The 18,148-nt window shown below is 25.9% G+C and overlaps 2 protein-coding genes across 2 annotated transcripts; one reads left to right on the top strand and one right to left on the bottom strand.

Moving 5' to 3' along the window:
• Window positions 1–6,134: 6,134 nt before the first annotated feature.
• LOC113550252 (aminopeptidase N-like) lies at window positions 6,135–14,288 on the top strand. Its single transcript, XM_026951988.1, is given in 13 exon segments — window positions 6,135–6,607; window positions 7,876–8,034; window positions 8,139–8,435; window positions 9,558–9,738; window positions 9,812–10,050; window positions 10,915–11,104; window positions 12,485–12,677; window positions 12,777–12,976; window positions 12,978–13,055; window positions 13,131–13,318; window positions 13,391–13,558; window positions 13,647–13,872; window positions 13,994–14,288. Coding segments are annotated over 13 exon segments (2,856 nt in total). The 3' UTR covers window positions 14,258–14,288.
• Window positions 14,258–16,757, bottom strand: LOC113550261 (telomerase Cajal body protein 1). The gene is made up of 7 exons (XM_026951996.1): window positions 16,504–16,757; window positions 16,246–16,431; window positions 16,077–16,163; window positions 15,387–15,613; window positions 15,084–15,323; window positions 14,692–14,818; window positions 14,258–14,469 (listed from the first exon to the last, which is right to left on the bottom strand). Exons 1-7 carry the CDS (start codon window positions 16,614–16,616, stop codon window positions 14,349–14,351), a joined length of 1,101 nt encoding a protein of 366 aa, XP_026807797.1. The 5' UTR covers window positions 16,617–16,757; the 3' UTR covers window positions 14,258–14,348.
• Window positions 16,758–18,148: the final 1,391 nt, after the last annotated feature.

Here is an 18,148-nt window from a genome sequence, read left to right as displayed (position 1 = left end):
ATTATGATTAAAAGTTTAAATCAAAATTGTTGCTTCTATAACAATATTGTATTTATATTTTTAAGAAGGTAATATTATTTACGAATAGTAGATTTCTCCTACGTAGGGGAGTATCGACTATAATGCAAAATACCTGAATACAAACATAATGTAATATACAATGTAGTAATATAGATATCATTATAGTATATGTATTATCAGCAATACAATTTAGGACGCACTTGGGATTTATCAAAATTATTAGCAATATAATCACAGACACTTTTGGGCTCTTAAAAAGGCACGACGATATAGATAACGGGATGCACCCGGGCAACGCCCTTGATCCTATAGGGCTTAGGCTCTAAAACATAAATCTTATGATCGTAAATCACCATACCTATACTTACAGATCACTAATATTCTATATCGTCTATAATATATATAACGACATAGTTGGTTGTGTTTGATTGCTTTATATCGAAAATCTAAAAAATTAAAGTGAGTGACAGTCATGTGAATGCGAGAACCACCGTTCTTGGACATTTGTAAAAAAAGTTTAAAATGATAGCAGCAATAGATAGCGCTACTATTATCGTTTAGATAATTATAATATAACTAGTTGTTCTCGTGTACTTCGTAGTCTGAAAAAATGACATTTCTTATATGATTCAAACTTTGTTTAACTTGTTATTTAATACTGAATGAAATTATGTTTATAACTTTAAAAAAAAAGTATCTTATTATTTATATTCAAATAATAAAATATGTACCTAATATTGTTTAATAATAAATCAAAAATATAAATATTTCATAATCATAAAGTGATAGAAGATAGCACGGTCTTAGAAGATATTTCTTCTAAGACCATGGAAAATAGGATGCCCAGAAATTTATAGACATTTACCTGTCCATGTCGGCGAATTTATTGTTGATATGAAGACCAAGACGTTCGTAAAAATAACTTGTTAAAATGTCCTAACAAGGTTATTATAATCGAAGAAAACAAAGCAAGTTACGAGTAGAAGCTGTACAAATATGTGTTGAGTGTAACAATCTGAGCGGTTTTGATCAAATATAAAACATAGGTTTAAAATGTATCAAATTGTGATAACTATTTTATTTACTGACTTATTTATTTTCTAACAGTCGGAACAAACTACCAAGTCGCTTGTATACACAGACACTCAGTGAAACATCTTTTAACGGATACCTTTAATTAGTACACTTCTCAATGACGAACAAATTTTCCGGTCCATAGCTCCTTAAAAATACTGGATTGCACTCCTCTAAAAACAGACGGACAACAGCTATATACCCACAAAAACGAACATATTGTATATATTATATTTATATAAAAACATTTATTTTTTCTTTATATATAACTTAATTTGATAGGTATATACAATCAATAAATAAATAGGATCGTCCTGTACTCCTGTACGAATGATAATGAGAAAAATACACATTACACGAACAGTAGATGATTACTCATACACATATGTAACTATTATCTACATTCAGTAGGTATCGTACATTCATACCTATTTATCATAGCTTCAGTATGCCACATTGCCACGTCATAGTGCCGTACTGTCGCCTTTGACATTGAAAAATAAAATCGACATAATAAATTAATAAAATGATGCAAAGCAATAAAGCGTTCGTGGATTAATCACCCGATTCAAAGTTGAAAAAACTCAAATCGGAACCATACTCAAGTCATGGGTAGATCTATTGCATAAGTGGTAAAATGAAAACATTGAAAACGTAAATGGGGAGACAAAAAAGTTTATAAGAGAGCATGACTTTGAAATAGATCATGTGTGTAGTGACTATAGTTTTAATCTGGACTATAGAGTCATATAAAGTATTTTATAAGTATATGGTATGGCATTTTATACTCAAATGTATTCATGCACTCTTCGCCAGCAAAAAACAAATATTTTTAATTCAATATACTCGTATTATTATGCATTACAACATCTCCATCGCCTCGTTCAGAATTTAAAATATGTAAATGGTCAATCATCGTCAATCAACATGATAATATTAGATGATTATCCGATAACCTATATAGGTAATACAATTGATATCGATAAGTAGGTATCAATAGCAGGTTAGATATTGTATACTGTCTACCTATCTATTAAACTAGAAAAAACTTAGTAGTTTTTTATAATATTATCTGTTATGAATATGATATACAAGTACCTATGAAATAAATGTAATTATAATTTATTTAGTAAAACGATTTTTTTATTGTGTATATGTTTTTATTGTATTCGATCATTGCTTAAAGTATAGAAGAATTTTTAAAAAACAAATCTACACGTTCATTTGGACCAGCGCCGACCATCTATTGTATAATAAAATAATATTTTTTATTTTACTATTTTGTCCGGAATTTTTACGATAACCTAACCAGGGCAACTCCAGAGTCTTGGAGGTGGGCTAAGTCATAATATTCATAATAATATCATACTATAGCATATTTTATTTATACTTCATAATAGGTAAGGTATACTAATAAGTACCTATACGGCTATATAATCATAACTATACACTTGCACGTTGTACAGTTGTACGCGTCTAGAATAATCGATGGTATATATAATGTATAATACATATATTTTTTTAATTTTGTTTTTTTACAATATATAGTTTTTTAGAAATATGGGTTTAAGGCCTAACGCCTAAGGGACTAAGAGAGGTGTTCTCTAGGCCTTCCTGGAGTCGCCTCTGGTAGGCCCTAGGCCCGAAGATATACCACATAAAGATTCAAGAGTATAGATAGATGATTGTGTAATATTTGCAACTGATTGTAATTGTGTAAATAACATTATAAATTATTATTTATTAAAATACTTCGTATATAACATGCCAGATTGTAAAGTACATTCTTATAATCTTAAAATAATATAATATTCTTAATATAAAATGTTTACATCTACTTACGATTTTATACATTTTATTTTATATGACATGTTGAAAATTCAAGTCATTTTCAATCATTACATTGTTTAAATAGAAAACATCTTTATAAGTCAGATTAAAAAACATAATGTTATTAAAATTTTAACTAAAAAAGATGGGCTGCAATTTAGAAAAATATTGTTTTGCTGAGCATGTGCGGAAAAAAGTTATTAATTTGAATTTTTAATAACTAACCTACTTATACGGTTATTCTTATGTTGGTATAGTTATATAGTACTTACCTATTTCATTTTTGAAAAGAGTAATTTATAGATATGTGTTTGTAAATATGTACTTTTCTTTCAGCTCAATGCTATATCTTATCCACATTATAATCAAGTATGAACTTAAAGATACAAAATATTAATACTGTATTAAACGAAGTACCTAGGTACACATATATAGCACTCATTAATTAATAATTACGCATAAAACCTACTCAATTTAAGTGTTATTATTAAACGTGATGGCTTACTTAAATACATAGTTAAACATGTATCAAATATATACAAATGTATAATATTTTATTTTGACGAATAATTGATATTTTTTATGAGTTATTATATACTTATAATATTTTGACAACATTTAATATTCACAGTTAAAATAATTATTTCTCTTCGAACAATTATTGTAATTTTGTTATAATTAAAAAAAATATTAATAGTAAAACATTTGAAAGTTATATTATTAACTAATGCAATTATAATTTTTAATAGGTTATGAAATTTCGTGTTTATAGTTGAGAATCGTTTTATACTTATGAATTGTGTAGGTACAATACTACAATGTTTATCATTAAATTCAAATTTAACACACCCATAAGAGTTAACCTTCTTAATAAAGAGATATTTAAATAATGTGTGGAACACTTAATATCTACTATATGTTCCCAGGCACGTATACAGGACGGGGTTTTTGCCCCCTCCCCCAAAAAAAAATAATTTCGAGTAACGAAGTAAAAATTGTTTTATTATGTTGCGGCACAATTTGTATTGCTAAATTTTATAACCTCCTCGAATTTTTTTTTATACGTGCCTGTATGTTTTTCTTTTTTTTTGTTTAAAGAACACTAAACCTAACCTAACTATGAGTGGTAATATCAAAAAAATAAAAGTTTCAGTATTTAAAGCTTTTAAATATTATCATGATGTATTAATGTATTAAATTTGGATATTAAATATATAAATTTATAAATAATTTTATAGGTACTTGAGTTGTTTATTTGTTATTTTTTTACAAATAATTGTTCATGATTTTTAGTGTTTTTAATAGCCACAATACCTTGTTTTTATTATTCATTCCTAAATCCTAATTCTCGTTAGTGTTATTTTAACAGTTGCAGTTGCTAATATTGTATCATAATTCATAATACAATATAATAAAAATAACTCCGGAGACCGGACTATACATATTCTCAACAATTATTAAAGCGATAGCGTTTGAGAGTATTAGAATTAATGTCGCCATACCGGTCATGTTTCATGATAAAAAGACTTTTTCAAAGTTTAAAAAGAAATTTGTCATAATACAGGCATAAAGTGTATCCAATTATAATTACTATTTTATTTTATAATTACTAATTTCAATCCTATATAAGAAAAATAATAATCATTTTTTGTGAGCCAATAAATCATTACGTCTAAATACATCTTCATCTATTTCTATGTTATATCCTAATATACCTACTCTATTACCAACAGCTTTCATATAATTCTTATTGCCCAAAGCACTTTATCTCTTTAATTATTATTCATCATCATATTTATAGATTATCTAAATTTTTTTTATAATTATATGTTATTATCATTTATTGTTAATTATGTATAATTATATAATCTAATTGTAATCATTAATTTTATGTTTTATGCATTACTGTTCCTATGTGTGTAAAATTGTAATCACCGAACTGTATTGATTATTGTTGAAATAAACAACAATAACCAAATTATATTTAAATAAAATTAAAAAGAAAGGTATAATATTTAAATTTTTTCTGTTTTAATATTTGACTTCAATTCTATTTTATTAATCTTCCCACATTTTATTATATTTAAACTGTCATTTAGCCTAATACAAGTTTATATAACTATAAAGATTGGTAGGTACTTATACAAAGTTTTGTTGTTTTATAGTTTTATTAAATTATTAATTAATTAAATTTACAATAGTTTATAAATATAGCGTAGGTATAGGCGTATATTTAATAGGCAGTCACTTTCTATCTAGAATTTAGTATTAAAATACATTAAGATTAAAGTCTATAGGATTATTTTTATCGTAGTAACTTTTTTTTGTATTTAAATACTTGATACAATTAATACTTTTTAATATTATTTTTGCATGTCTATATCACTCTACTTGAAAAATAATAGTATAGAATTAATTGAATTATAAATATTACAATAAATAATAACTACGTACTATTGTTTTAGAAAAAGGAAATCAATTAACTTTTTTTCTTAAAGAACACTCACAACTTATAAGAGCGTTCACCAAAGCTTAAACCAAAGGGGGATAAGTTAAATAATAATAATACCAATACAATTAAGGAAATTTTAGCTTGTTACAATAAAGGATTTCTTATTTATATGGTCAATATATAGACAATGATTGCGGAATTAAATAAAAAATGTACTGTAATAGGTATTTTTCAGTCAAAATATTTAATTGCAATTTTACAATGAAAATATAGTATAATATACTTTTCTCTTTGGAAAATATTCACAAAAAAGTCAATAATGTTTTTTTGTCATTTTAAGGGGGGGAGTGGGAAACTCCAATGAATATAAGTATAACACTAACCTAAGTAGAGATTGGACTATATGAGTAATATGAATATATTATACTTATATATTGATATATAAGATAATATATGTTAATGTGTATCAACTGTATAATATAATATACATTGACAATTATTATTTCATTAGACTTGTTAACTTGCTATCTTTAAATACTAAAATAAATTAAAGATTAAACACAATAAAAAGATAAACAATGTAAATATAAAATAGGTAGTAACTAATAAGGCGTATTTATCTAACACTCGAGTCAAGACTCATAGTCATTATATCATTAAATGTCTTACCATGATAAAATATTTGTGTATGCTCATGTAAGAGTAGTTGATGAATTGTATTAGTTTTTAGTTTATAATTTGCATTGCTTAAGTTAACATGTTAAAATTATTATTTTTAATTGTATCTTGCTCCTGCGTTTTTGCGCAGGATGCAACCGAGGTAAGAGAGAAAATGGATGTGTTCCGTTTGCCTAACAATACCGAACCAATATCCTATAGGTTAAATGTACAACCTTTTATTGAACCAGAAAATAACAATTTCACATTCATTGGTACCGTATTAATAACGATTCGCGTGAAAATAACAACAGAAGAATTAACTTTAAATGTAGATGATTTAAAAATTAATAAAATCATTGTAAGGGATACAAATTCATCATCTACAGAAGTCGAGGTGACCGGAAACCATATTGTGGTTAAAAATGAACAACTTATCATTCAACTTAAGACACCTGGACTTATTGCTGATCGAGTGTATGAAGTTGAAATCGCATACTCTGGAGAGTTACGGAACGACATGAGTGGTTTTTATAAAAGTCGGTACACAGACGAAAAGAGTAAAAACACCAAGTGAGTTTTATTTTAGATACATTCGTAATTATCTAGTACGTATATTTTATAAATTATAATTATATTTTATTTACTTCATTGTTACTCGAGTTAAAGTAGTTTAAAATTATTTTTAAATCAATAGAGACTAGATGATAACAAATAAAATCCGTTATTTTTAAAAACACATTGTAAAATCAATACACTTCGCTTAATATATGTATAACTGTTCCTAATTCAAAAAATGAAAAAAAAAATTTGGCTTATTTAACACATTCAATTTTTACAACTTATAAATAGGGCTAAGTTTATTACTCTTTACTTGGGTATACATAATACGTTTATAGGTTGGTAGTTGCTATTTGAGCATTGCCTGTTTGAATTTAAATTTATTATTACCCGTATGAAGATATATATTAAATGTATTCCATTTTTTTTTATATATATTACTCTTTTTTTAGTATGGTTTTTTAGAATTTAGGAGGATAAAATCAAACATTTGGGAAATTTAATCTTAAGTACAGGGTCGTCTTTAACCATTTTGAGGCCCTGGGCAGTGGTATAATGGAGCCCCTATGAATTGGACAGAGTACTATTTTATTAAAACAGGTAAATAGGGTGGTGCAGGAAGACAAAAGTAGATTAATTTAACTATAAATTATTTTTAATTTTTACTTTTTTATTATTATTATTACTATTAGCGATTATTCTTTGATTTTTCTCGAAACAAGTTTATTTATTGGTTGATGATCTGGCAGGAGCTAGGGAGTCTCATCGATCACGAGGCCTTGGGCACGTGCTTAAAATGCCCAATGGGAAAGAAGTGCCTGCTTATGTAAACTTGACGACAAATTCAAACCTGTTTTTAGAATTCTTTACAAGATCATTCGTACTGTTGGAATGAAAACGTGTCTAAATTTCTATATTCCATATTTCCACGTGTGTTAGATATTAGATAAATACAGAAAATCATCGTTTCCAACCTCCTTAATTACTTTAATTTCAAGTATAAACTTTACGTACAACTAATAATGAATAATGTAATAATAAAAATAATTCTATTTACTATTATCTGTATCTAGTATACAATGTCTAATTTTAAATCATAAATTTATCATGTATAGAAATGTATGTGATGTTATAGTAGTATATCCTATAGATAAATTATGTTAAAATTTTATTTTACGTAGGAAATAAGAATAAGATATATATGTGTACATATATTACCATTATGAACTATACAATTGTTTATTAATTTATTATTTATTTCTATTCTGTATTTATTTTAGGTGGTTAGCTGTTACTCAATTTGAACCTACTTATGCTAGAAGGGCGTTCCCGTGTTATGACGAACCTGCATTTAAAACACCTTTTTCAATTGAAGTCACAAGATTAGAAACTCAAATTTCTTTATCAAATATGCCGATAGCAAAACAAACTATCATAGAGTAAGCTTATAAAAAATAATAATAAAAAAATATATTTGACAAAAATAAGTTTTGAAAAGTTATTTAAATATTTTATATTTTAAAATAAAATTTATATTATACAGATCTCCAAAACCTAATTATGTATCTGATCAGTATCAAACTACAGAACCAATCTCTACGTATTTAGTAGCATTTTCAGTTTCTGAATTTGTTAACACCACGAAAGATCAAAAAGTTTATATTTACACGCATGCAGACTATATCAATCAAGTAACATACATCAAAGAAAGGGCGAATAAATTGCTCAATCTGATGGAACTTTACACAAACATACCTTATACATATTCAAAAATAGACCTTTTAGCAATTCCAGACTTTTCGTTCGGTGCGATGGAAAATTGGGGATTAAATACATATAGGTAAAAAAAAAAAAATATTTGTTAATAACAATTATTTACATATATTATAACACACGAGTATAATAATTCAAAAGTAATTTTTGAATTATTAGTGATTACTGATTACATTTATTATGTTTTTACTTTTTGTTTTATATGTACACCATAGAGCGCAATTAGGGCAAAAACGGGAAGCTATTATATTATATCATTTCATATTATATATATATTGGTTATCAAGTACAAATTAGTATAATATACTAATATACTATACTATATGCCAGTACCGCCGAACACAATTTTGAATAGTCAGATCAACAGTCACCCTTAATTTAAATGTAAACACCCACCCTACTATAATACTAGCGATATTTTAATGATTTATACGATTAATTCATTTATTACTCATATACCACATCTACCACATCTAAAAATTTGGTTTGGTCATGATCAGGCTTCAACCCCAAGTTCGGCGCCACGGTAGTATGTACTATAATACTCATTTGACTATTTTAATTAATATTAAAGTTTTAGCTGAAATATATTTTAATTATTTTGATTACTGGAAAATTAAATACGGTATTCAGCTTTCACTTTTTGACTCGCAAAAAAAAAATATCAGACAATTACCATGTCATAATATCCAATAGGGACTATCTCCTCCATCACTATAGGCACAAAGATCGGATATGATTGATAATTAGACATTAAAGCTTAATATAATGATGAAAATAAACATCAGCAATGCAGACCGCATATAAAATAATTAATGCAAATTTAATTGCACCTTGACCTTTTACTTTACCTTTAACTTTAAATACCTAAAGTTTTGACTAAATATTCACTATAGGTAAGTGTATTCTCGAAGAACAGTTAACGGTATTTTTGACGAATCAAAGTTCACTCACTTCTAGGTACATCAACAGCTAGTAATTATATAAAGTTATAATAATAATAATTATTTTCGTGTAGGTATTATATTTACCATTTGATTTTTAATTTAATGAATATAAGTATGGTAAAATGTGTTTCATTCTTAGCCTGAAATAGATACTTATAATTTATAAAACTAAGTAGGTACTATACTCGTACTATAGGTTCTTTCTTGTTAGTTGTTACTTTATTATTAAATATATGTTCCAGAGAAAAATATTTACTGGTGACAGATAAATCTACTGAAAAAGATAAAGAAACTGTAATTACAACGGTTCAACATGAATTGGCACATCAGTGGTTTGGTGATCTTGTAACATGTTCTTGGTGGAATTATGTCTGGTTAAATGAAGCTTTTGCCACATTATTCGAATATTTTGCAGTTCATGTGGTTAGATATTAAAAACGCTATTGTTTTATGAATCAAAATTAATTAAACAATAATTGTTTAATGGTCTCTATAGGCAGAACCTGACTGGCGTATTGGAGATATATTTGTCATTGAACAACATCAAGAAGCATTAGTTTACGATCATAGAACACGTCATCCAATCACAGCAAATGTTAAAGAACCAAATGAAATTCAAAGTATTTTTGATATAATTACTTATAACAAAGGTGCTTCAGTATTAAGAATGTTAAAACATGCATTGAATGATGATATATTTAGAACATCTTTAACATTATACTTAAATACTTATAAGTAAGTTTTAAAAAAACTTAAGTAAGTTATTAGATATAATTTAGATATTACTTGATCAAATTCAGTATTCATTAAAGTTTAAAAATTTAAGTACTTGATCGCAACTATAATAATAGTATCAATCAACTTCATAGAGTTTACTACATAGAGTAATTAAACACCTTTAATCATATAATGATATTAAGAAGTAGGAAAATATTCATATAAATACTTACCTCTCGAGCTGTGCCTATATTATTATTCTGCTCATAAGTTTTACATTCCAAAGATTTTTAATCTAAATTTGTTCATTCATGATTCATGCAAAAAATGTTATTATACTATGGTATTTATATTTTTGACATATTCACGAAAGCAAAGTTTTTTTACACAGCTGTATATAATAACTTCGATACTTTGGTATCATAAATAAAATGTATGGATATAATCATACTTAATTAAATATAAAAAATATCAAGTTCAGTTGTTATAATTGTAAATATTAAAGAACGCTGTAATGGCCGAAAAGGGATAGTGTTAAGTCGAATAGTCATGATTAAAAGGGAACTGAAGTTTTAATAAAAAAAAAGAAGAGTACTACATTTTGGCTAAACATAGTGACGCTCGTTTAATATAGTAGATAGATTAGTAATAATAGGATAGATAGATAATAACTAATAAGTATAAATATTAAAATATTAAATATGTACCTAACAATTATTTTACATGTAATATCTTGATATGTATAATTTAAAAAAACGTGTATGTAGGTAAACACTTAATAAAGACAAAATAGGTCTTATTTAAGACAATGTATTAGCTTATTACCTACCTAATTAATTTTTCTTTAAAAATTAACTAACTGTAGTTATTGTTTAATTTTAGATATAAAGCTGCTGAACCAAAAAATTTATGGAATTCATTTGATAATGTAATATTTGACGCGAATTATAAATCAGGAATATTAGGAAATACAATTACAGTTGAAGAGTATATGAGGTCATGGACTGATCAAGCAGGATATCCTGTAGTAAATGTCGATTCAGGAAATCCCAACTATCTTATTGTAACTCAAGTATGTCGTATTTATATAAGTATTAGCATTAAAATTATTCAATAATATTCATAGGCGTGACTATGGGAGGAACTGGTCAACTGGATATGCACTGCAGACTCCCCCTGCGGATACTATCTTGCACCATAAATTTAATTTAAATTTAACTCTTCAGATACTTAGGTATCTATATTAAAATTTCATTTCTGTCCACTGTTCTCACAGTGCCTAAATCTAAATCTAAATTATTTTAATTATATCCGATTAATTATAAGGATTTAGTTTAGATAGACCTTATGGCTTATGAAAAACTCTCAATTATATTGTAGATACTTATTGTGGAGAGCGATGAGCCGATGAATACCTATTGGCTTTTATAGGACTATAGAATACATCTATGAATACTTATTGACGTTTTACAATGGTAACGTGTTTTTCATTTTTGTGTCCGTCATTAGTCATCACCCACGGAAACAATAGAAATAGTTATATCTTTAACTTTCAACTTAGAGATTTGAATTTGCCATTAAATATTCATAGGTATTAGCATTTTTAAAATATCCTCTTTTCGTGCTATTTATAAATATTTAAAATTTTTGATTTATTAGTTAAATTATTTTTTTTTTATGGGGGGGGGAAGGGAAATACTATTCATTTGTAGGTCAGGTAATTTATTTGTTGCTCCTTTTATTATTTTATTACCTTATTTCGGTATTTTGGAGGAGGTTTAAACTCCCAAAACCTCCCCTGCGTTTGCGCTTGGTTAGTATTATATATTTACAAAATAAATAAGATCGTAATAAACGATTGCCTATTATAATAAAGGTAGGTATATGTATATTAAATACCTATACAATTTAGTTTCGTCAAAAATTAATTCAATCTATATTATTTTTATAGTTATATACATAGGTAGGCAGGTATGAGGTATCCTAATAAAATTATATATGCTGACAGATCATCTCTAGTTAGAATCAATCGTATGTCATAATTATTTAAATTGTTAAATTAAAATTATACGTTATAGGTAGGTAGGTAGGTACCTCATGACACATGCTATGTACGATCTACTATACAGTCGATTGGATTTCCTAGTTTTTTTTATCACCTTGCTCACAAAAAATATTTACCAACATATATAAAAAGTAAATGTGCTATATTGCTATAATTTTTAATTATTCGTATTTGTACTTAGGTAGTAGGAAAAAGCAAAACTAATGTTCAATTAATGTATGGATGAGGGCTTTAACAAATAGGCTTCCCTTGTCATGGCCCACAAAGGTGGTCTGTTCATGTCTATGATAATTTTTGATATAGGTACCTAAGTATTTAACCCACTAAATCCATTTAGGTAGGTACTTAATTGTTATTTAAATGACATGAAAACAATTATTTTTGCAGAAACAATATCAAGTAGACGTACCTAAATTAAATTACACAACTTTGTGGCATATTGGTCTTACATATACTAATCAAAAAAACCAACAATTTAATAATCTTCAACCAACTGTTTGGATGAATAATACAGAAAGCGAAATAACTATACCACTAATGAATGATGCAGGATGGGTAATATTTAATCTTCAATCAACAGGTACCTATGACTTTATTCAATATCGATTTCATTTATTATACCGTTTACAATTTTTATATAATAAGATTTATTAAAATAATTGTATTTATTTGTTTATAGGTTTTTACAGAGTAAATTATGATGTCAAAAATTGGTATCGACTAATTGCCGAGTTGAGGTCTAACCCAAAAACGATACACGTTCTTAACAGAGCACAACTGATTGATGATTCGTTCAACTTAGCAAGAGCAGGCGAATTGTCACATTTTATACCATTTACCTTAGTGACTTATTTAGAGAAAGAAGATGATTTTATTCCAGTGGTACTCAGTGAAGAATAGCATGTCATACATTGTAGAACGGTTAAGACGCTGTTCACATACAGGAGAACAAGTTCAGGTAATATAACTGTTTGTATTTAAAAATCAAATTTTCAAAAAATATAAAATCTAAAAAAAAATTTTAAAACCTTAGAATTTTGCAAAAACGTATGCTGAAATAGTATATAAAAAAGTCAGTGACCAATACGAGAAAAATGACGGTCAACATTTGACAAAGACTAGTATGCAAGAATTCTCAAATTGGGCATGCAAATTAAATGTTGAATCATGTGTTAAAACGGCCTTAAATTATTATAATGCATGGGAGAAAAATGGGACAGAGTAATTTATAAATCGATTAATAGGTATATTTAAAATTTATTTTAAATTAATCCTTACATTTTCTCTCAATAGAATACCGCCAGATGTAAAACAAGCAGCCCTCTGTAGTGGTATCAAAAATGGAACTACTGAAACATGGAATAAAGTTTTTGAATTATTTAACAAAACGTCATCAACCTCAGAAAGACAATCATCACTATTAGCATTGGCTTGCAGTACAAATAAAACAGTATTGTCAGGGTAAATATTATAACATATGAATAAAAAAAAGCAATAAAATGATGATTTTAAATTATAGAATCAAAAAATAATATTCATTGTACTTTAGGTATTTAAACCTTTTACTTGATACTAATTGTCCAATACGTCCACAAGATTATAAAACTGTGTTTAAATCATTAACATCAACTCCAATTGGTATTAACGCAACAACCGACTTTTTACAAAACAAAATCAATGAATCTCTGAGTAATATGTGGGAAGGTGAAGAGATGATTACGCTTATATACTCTTATTTGGCTTCAAGTGTTGCAACAATGAAAGAAATTAATGAGGTATATTACTTGTTTAAATAAAGTAACACACTAACATAATATTAATGAATAAAAAATAATTGTATATATTTTTATGTCTTTTGAGATATTATGAATGTATAAATTTATACTATTTTTATAGTTAAATGCAATCAGAAATTTGACTTATTTATCACCAACATTGAAAAAATCATTTGACGATTCATACAAGGAAGTGGAACTCAACTCTGCTTATTTTGAGAGATGTCATCCACTTATGCATGAGTGGTTCAACCCATCCGATTCAACTACTCAAGCACCATCTAGTGCTATTTCAAATTCATACCCGCATATTAATGTTATTGTTTTATCTTTGTTTTTTATAACAACACTAGTAAATATTAATTATTTCAATGTAATGCAATAATTGTTAATCTGTTTATAATTTATTAATTGTATATTGATGTATCATTTGTGTTGTTAAACAATCAAAATAATATCAGTTATTAATTTTTAATTTAAATTATCTCCCAGCATTTTAAACTAATATCAGTGTTTTTCAATTGTTGTTCATCGTTATCATTTTCATTATGCCTCTGTCCAGATGCTGTTGCTAATAGAGGAAGAGTTGGATGTAAACTGAAAATAGTATTACAAAGTTCACTAATTAATTATAAATATAATAAGGTTATATATTTTTTTTACAAAAGATAATCATCATTGTAATTCTTTAAAAAAATTAAAACTAACCTTATTGAAAAATAAGTCTTAATTTATTACAATTATTATTATTTAATATCTATTAGATGTTATTTCAAACTATTTAATAAGTAAATGTTCATATAATCTGTTATTACTAACCTGACACCATTCACACAGTCATTATGAACAGAAATTTTAGAATTTAAAGTAAGAACACTTTCTACACCATCAGACTTTTCAATATTTTGGTCTAATTTCCAAGTACTAATTTCACCTGTACAATTACCTGAAAATAATATTAAAATTAATGATATTTTATAATTGTCAAGTCTTATAAATAATCCATATAAGTAAATCAACATTCATCAGTAATTAAAATATTGAAAGTTTATAAAGAGTTTCCACAATGTGATTTAACAATCATTAAATTATATTTAATTAATGGTCTTTAAAAATAATTCAATTTCAAAATTAGAAGTTAAATAAATGCACTTTACAAATTATATAATTTTTGAATATATATTAGCTATTTTAAAATTAGATGATTTTACCTGAAACTAAATATTGTCCATCTGATGAAATGTCAAAACAAATTTTTTGATTAGTAGTCACTGTTCTTTCAGCAGAATATAGAGTTTGACCAACATTCCTTAAATCCCAACATACAATATCATTATCACCTTTTCTACTACCTGAATATAATTTCAACCCATCAGGTGAAAATTGTAATTGGGTAATTCCTGACTTATGTCCTCTTAATATGTACATAAGTTGATTACCGCCATATATACCTGGCAAAATATTTTTTTAAATACTTAATATTACAGTAATAATTATATAAAAGAAGAACTCACCAATATCTTTACTGTATGTACCAACGGCAAAAATACTCCTGTCTACTGGATTCATAGTTATGGTCGATATTATTGATCTATGCAAATCTGTTTTAGTAGATATTTCAGTAAATTCACGTCCTGGACGGTCTGTACGGAAAATATTTAATTTTCCATAACTACCACAATAAATTTCTTCTCCAGACCAGTTAAAACATAATGAGTTTACATGAGCCACTTCATCAACACTGTTAGATAATAAATATTATGAAAGCATATAGTACGATACACTTTATACAAATTACAAATTAATATTTTTACAAAATTAGGGGGTATTACAATGTCAAAAAAGATGATTTAAGATTTCCTTTTTCCACAAAAATAATTTTGAAGTTTAAACACATTATGTACATATATATAAAAATACAATATACATAATATATATATTAATATAACTATATAATGAAATAAACAGGTATACCTAGGCCCAAGTTAAGGGAGCAGGGGGCTACTTCCCTATAATTGCAGTTATTCATAATTACTCAACAGTTTGAAATCAATCATATAACAAGTCTCATCAGTTTTTGAAGGAAATTCTTATTTTAAAACAATGCTTAAACCGAGAAGAAACTATCTATATCATGTAAATATTATTATATATTTAATAGTTTCTAAGTTATTAATGTATATATATTATATATATAAACATACTGATCATATACTCTATAAGTTGCTTCTAATTCTCCATCTACAGCGTTCCAAAGGTGAATAGGTGATCGGTTGCTAGTACACAAAATTCTGAAAATATCATGACAATAATTATTAATATTAAACTTGATATTAATTAATTTAATATTTTAGTTTATATACATTTACTAACAACTTTACATCTTTACGATTTTGCACAGTGTTTGGGTACCATACATAATCATATATAGTACCACCTTCTTTAATCTCATTGACTTTTTGAAATTTTTTACATTGATTTGTTTCGTCTGTTTCAATATTGAAAATTCGAAGTCTTCGGTCTTCACTATTTGTTAAAATACTCAGACCATCAGTTGACCTATTTATAATGACAAATAGTATTGAAAATTTTGTATTATTAACAAAATTATTGATAATTTAATTATTTTACCATTTGCATCCTTTTAAACATTGTTGAAATTCTTTGTCATTCACAAGGAAATCATCAGAACACGTGCAAATGAGTTGTAAGTCCTTAAATTGGATAGGATGATTGATTTCCATACTTTTTTTTTGAGTATCTATCAATGAGTCTGTACTCACTACTTACTAATTTTAATATTGTATTTGAAATATTAAATAAGGTAGGTTACAAGGAATATGATAAAATTTAAAATTTATTCTATTATTTAGTTTTAAATTCAACAATAAATAATAATATATCATATACAAATTTAAGGTACCAATAAAAATTTAATTGTTACTAAATTATTATTCTTATGAAAAATTGTACAAAAAATGTTTTTTTAATACAAAGAAAACACAATGATGAGTAAACATTTTTAAATAATATATTTTAAAATTGATTGTAATTTATGTTTCAACTGGAAACTTCAATATTGTTATAAAAATATAAAACACAAGCTCACAGAAAAATTTTTGAATTGTAAAATTATAAAAGGCCAAACTACCACAGGGAAAAATAAAATTTTGATAAGTGATAATCAACGCGTTACGCATGTAGTTTGAAATGATAAAAACGGCTCTAAATCACGGTATATATTTATGATAACATTATGTCTTTTTTAATATTTTAAATTTGATTAGACAAAATCAGTTATTGCATGGCAAATTATTAATTTTATTAAAATTATAATTTGTCATGAGTTATAGGATGATTCGCCTCCCGCCATTCAAAACTTTGTAAATTTTTTATACTTATTTCCATCAATCCACCCATCTTATAATCAATCACTAATTTGCATTTAGAAATTAATTTATGGTTGTATTTTTCTTGCTATATTTATTTATTATCTTCAAACATTCTCAGTACCTATATTCAAATATACATCTATACAAATAAAATAATAATAAATTATAACTATTAATCTTTATTTTTAATCGCATGATCTACTTTTATATAAACACAATGCGATGATTAATGTATTTTTTTAAATTTATTAAATATTAATAAATAAATGAACCAATATTGTAGTACCTAATAAATATTAAGTTATAACCAAAACAATGTGATTTTATTTAATTAAATATTAATAAAATAATTGTGAAATGTATGAATCTGGTATTGATATTCAACTTATTTTGGTTATTTTCTTTTCGACCCAACTTAAGCTTTGACAAACAATTTTGTAAATATATGTAAATAAATGTTATAATTTATTTTTATTATAATTATAAATTATAAATGTAGAATAAATATAATGATATTAAACATCTAGTTATATATTGAGTATATAAAACTAACTTACCTGTTTCAGTTTTTCTTCATTCTGTAGTTATATTATATCTGAGGACTGGGAATCTTAAAGAATTATATGCATTGAGACAAATAGGTCGTATAAATAACAAGAAATCTACATATTTTTCTAAACGAAACAATGGTATTCAATAATATAATATAAATTGTACACAGAAGATGATTTGTAATTTGAATGTTCTATGCTTTCTAATATTTTATTTTATTGTAGGTTTGGCATTGCCAGTTTCTGAGAGATAATCGAGATCACCTTAGCGAACTTATTATGCAAATCTCACGAAAATATAGTTATTTATATAACAGTTTATAAAGTAAATAT

This window comes from Rhopalosiphum maidis, chromosome 1 (assembly GCF_003676215.2).
Source record: "Rhopalosiphum maidis isolate BTI-1 chromosome 1, ASM367621v3, whole genome shotgun sequence".
NCBI lineage: Eukaryota > Metazoa > Arthropoda > Insecta > Hemiptera > Aphididae > Rhopalosiphum > Rhopalosiphum maidis.
Note: the sequence above shows the minus strand (reverse complement) of the source record. Positions and strands in the feature narration are given on the sequence as shown.